Source organism: Stegastes partitus, unplaced genomic scaffold (genome assembly GCF_000690725.1).
Source record: "Stegastes partitus isolate 25-593 unplaced genomic scaffold, Stegastes_partitus-1.0.2 Scaffold2484, whole genome shotgun sequence".
NCBI classification, from domain to species: domain Eukaryota; kingdom Metazoa; phylum Chordata; class Actinopteri; family Pomacentridae; genus Stegastes; species Stegastes partitus.
This window is the reverse complement of record NW_007580215.1, coordinates 46,015-48,648: the sequence shown is the minus strand read 5'-3', so window position 1 is coordinate 48,648 and position 2,634 is coordinate 46,015. Positions and strand designations below refer to the sequence as shown.

The window sequence follows — 2,634 nt, the reverse complement described above, 5'->3', positions numbered from 1 at the left end:
ATGTTTAGAAAAGATGTCAACTTTTTGTGTTCGTCACCATTTCTTACAATATGATATGATATGACAGCATTATCACCGTCATCACAATCATAAGCACTCACAGAAAATAAAGAGGCTCCTGCGACATTATTCTCAGTGACATAAAAAGTATACGGATTTGTCAAAAACTCTGGACTGTTGTCGTTCACATCTGATACTGTAACACTTATAGTTCTCTGAGATGACAAGGATTGTTCACCTGCATCTTTTGCAACTATTGTTACATCATACTTGGACTGATGCTCTCTATCCAGCAAAGATTTGGTCACTACTGAATACATATTTTCTTGTAAAGAAGGTGTTAAAGTGAAGGGTACATCCTCGCTTATGTAACATATGACCTTTCCATTTACTCCTGAATCATTATCATTTACACTTATCAATGCGACTGTCGTTCCAGATTTGGCGTCTTCTGGAATTGCACTAGAAAAGGATGTCACCTCAATCTCAGGTGAGTTGTCATTCAGGTCTACAATAGTTATTACAACACTTTTTTCTGTTTCCAGTGGGACTAAACCTTTATCAGAAGCTTTAATATCAAGCTCATATCTGTCTTTTGCTTCAAAATCTATGAGTCCTTTGACAATAATTTCACCTGTATTTGCATCAACCTCAAAAAGTTTACGTAATTTGTGATTTACATTATTCCCAAACGAATAAACCACCTCCCCATTTAAACCATCGTCTAAATCGGTGGCATTCACTTGTATGATAGTTGTGCCAACGGGCGAATTCTCTTTAAGTACAGCAGTATATGAGTCTCTGACAAATACTGGCATATTGTCATTCACATCCAAAACATTAACGATAATTCCCATTGTTCCTGATCTGGCAGGCTTTCCTCCATCAACAGCTGTCAACAATAATCTATGACTTCTTGCAGCTTCTTTGTCTAGCGCTTTATGCAAATACAAAACAGGGATTTTGCCATCCTCGCCTCTATCTTTAACCTCCAAACGAAAGTGGTCATTTTGACTGAGCTTATACAGCTGAATAGAAAACATGTCGCTGTCTGGATCGCGGGCGCCTTGTAGCTGAAAGCGCGCACCAGGTAAAGCAGATTCCGAGATCTCCAAATGCGTCTCGTTGTCTGAGAAGGTGGGAGAGTGATCATTTACATCTAAAACCTCAATGCCGACGTAGTGCACCTCTAAAGGATTCTCCAGCACTGTCTTTATGTTAATAATGCACGTAGTTGTCCGTTCGCACACCTCTTCTCGGTCTATTTTCCGGTTAACGTGTAAGATGCCATTGTTGTTGAGTTGAAACAGGGGTTCAGTGGATCCAGAAACGATGCGAAATCCTCTCGCATTCAATGCACCGACATCCAGCCCTAAATCCTTCGCGATATTCCCAACAGCAGAACCCACTGTGAGCTCCTCGGGAATAGAGTATCGCAGCTGTGCCGAAGTAAAATTAAAAGTAAGACCCAAAGAGACAATAAGGACAATCAGGCGCTGCAGCCACGCGCTGCGTCCTCGTCGTGCCATCGTGAATTAAAAAGAAACAAATCAAAACGAGCAGGTTGGTTTGTCATCAAAATGTGAGTCTACACCGTAGCACGCATTTCGATAAAAAAAACAAACAAACAAATAAATTAATACAAAAAAACAACTGCGGGATATTAGAAAGGGTGTCTGTAAGGGAGTCCAAGAAGCGAAGCCATCGCCCTAATGCACAAGTGCACCCCGTCGCGAAACGGAACCAAACTACTGACGTAAAGGACGTTCAACCGAGAGTCGTTCAGTTTACAAGCAGTGACACCATGCGAGCTGCTGTTATAGTGCAGATACATTTTCATGGATTAAATCTTCATTTTATGTCACGTTTTAACGTTTTCTGCTGAATATGCAAACCTAAAAGAGGAAAAGTTACGCTATTTCAGAATAGCTGAAATATACCAAGATTGGACTTGATCTTGATTAGATAATTACAACCTAGATGATAAATAACAATAATAATAATGACGCTATTAAATCAATTTCTGCATTGTGCTAAAGTTTTTTTTTTTTACCTCTTCATGTGCTCTTTCCTGTCAAGAAGCACAACAATATTATACTAATAATATAATAAGTATTATTATAGTTAGCACTATTAAATAACAAGACATGTAGGATTGTCAGAATTGCAATCAAAACCCGCCTACTACAGTGCAATGCCAGACAAATACTACACAGGCAGTATAGATGGGAGGGATGGGTATCTGAGCTCATTAATGAGCAAATAAATCAACAACTGCCCCTAAATACCAACTAAGACTTTCACAAAAAAATGCCTTATCTCTTAAGATGCCCTTTGACTGTCAGGGAGCACTAGTGTACTTACAAAGGTACCAACTGTACAACAACCTGTTCCCCAACAACTTAAGCCATTTGTTTTATCCATACACAATTTCCTGATTTCTCTCAGTGTTGAATATATATACTTTTGATCTATTTCTGTCCAACTATTCTGAAAAAGTGGTGGATTCTGTACTTTGTGCACATTTAAATCAATGGTACTGGTTTCTCAGTTGCCATTCATACCAGAACTGCTTTTAAATACAGGAGTCTGTCTTACCTCTTCAGAAGTACGTCTCCTGTCAGGGAGCACTAG

General features: G+C 39.2%; 2 protein-coding genes across 2 annotated transcripts in view; both read right to left on the bottom strand.

The window, feature by feature from the left end:
- Positions 1-5: 5 nt before the first annotated feature.
- Positions 6-1,685, bottom strand: LOC103375152 (protocadherin alpha-8-like; the record flags this gene model as incomplete). Its single annotated transcript, XM_008305359.1, has 1 exon — positions 6-1,685. A coding segment is annotated over exon 1 (1,524 nt), but the record flags the coding sequence as incomplete, so codon positions are not given.
- Positions 1,686-2,594: 909 nt separating this feature from the next.
- The window catches only part of LOC103375151 (protocadherin-10-like), a 2,348-nt gene continuing 2,308 nt past the window's right edge, over positions 2,595-2,634 (bottom strand). The window contains exon 2 of the mRNA XM_008305357.1: positions 2,595-2,630. Coding sequence (XP_008303579.1) covers positions 2,595-2,630 — 36 coding nt within the window. The remainder of the gene's footprint in view (positions 2,631-2,634) is intronic.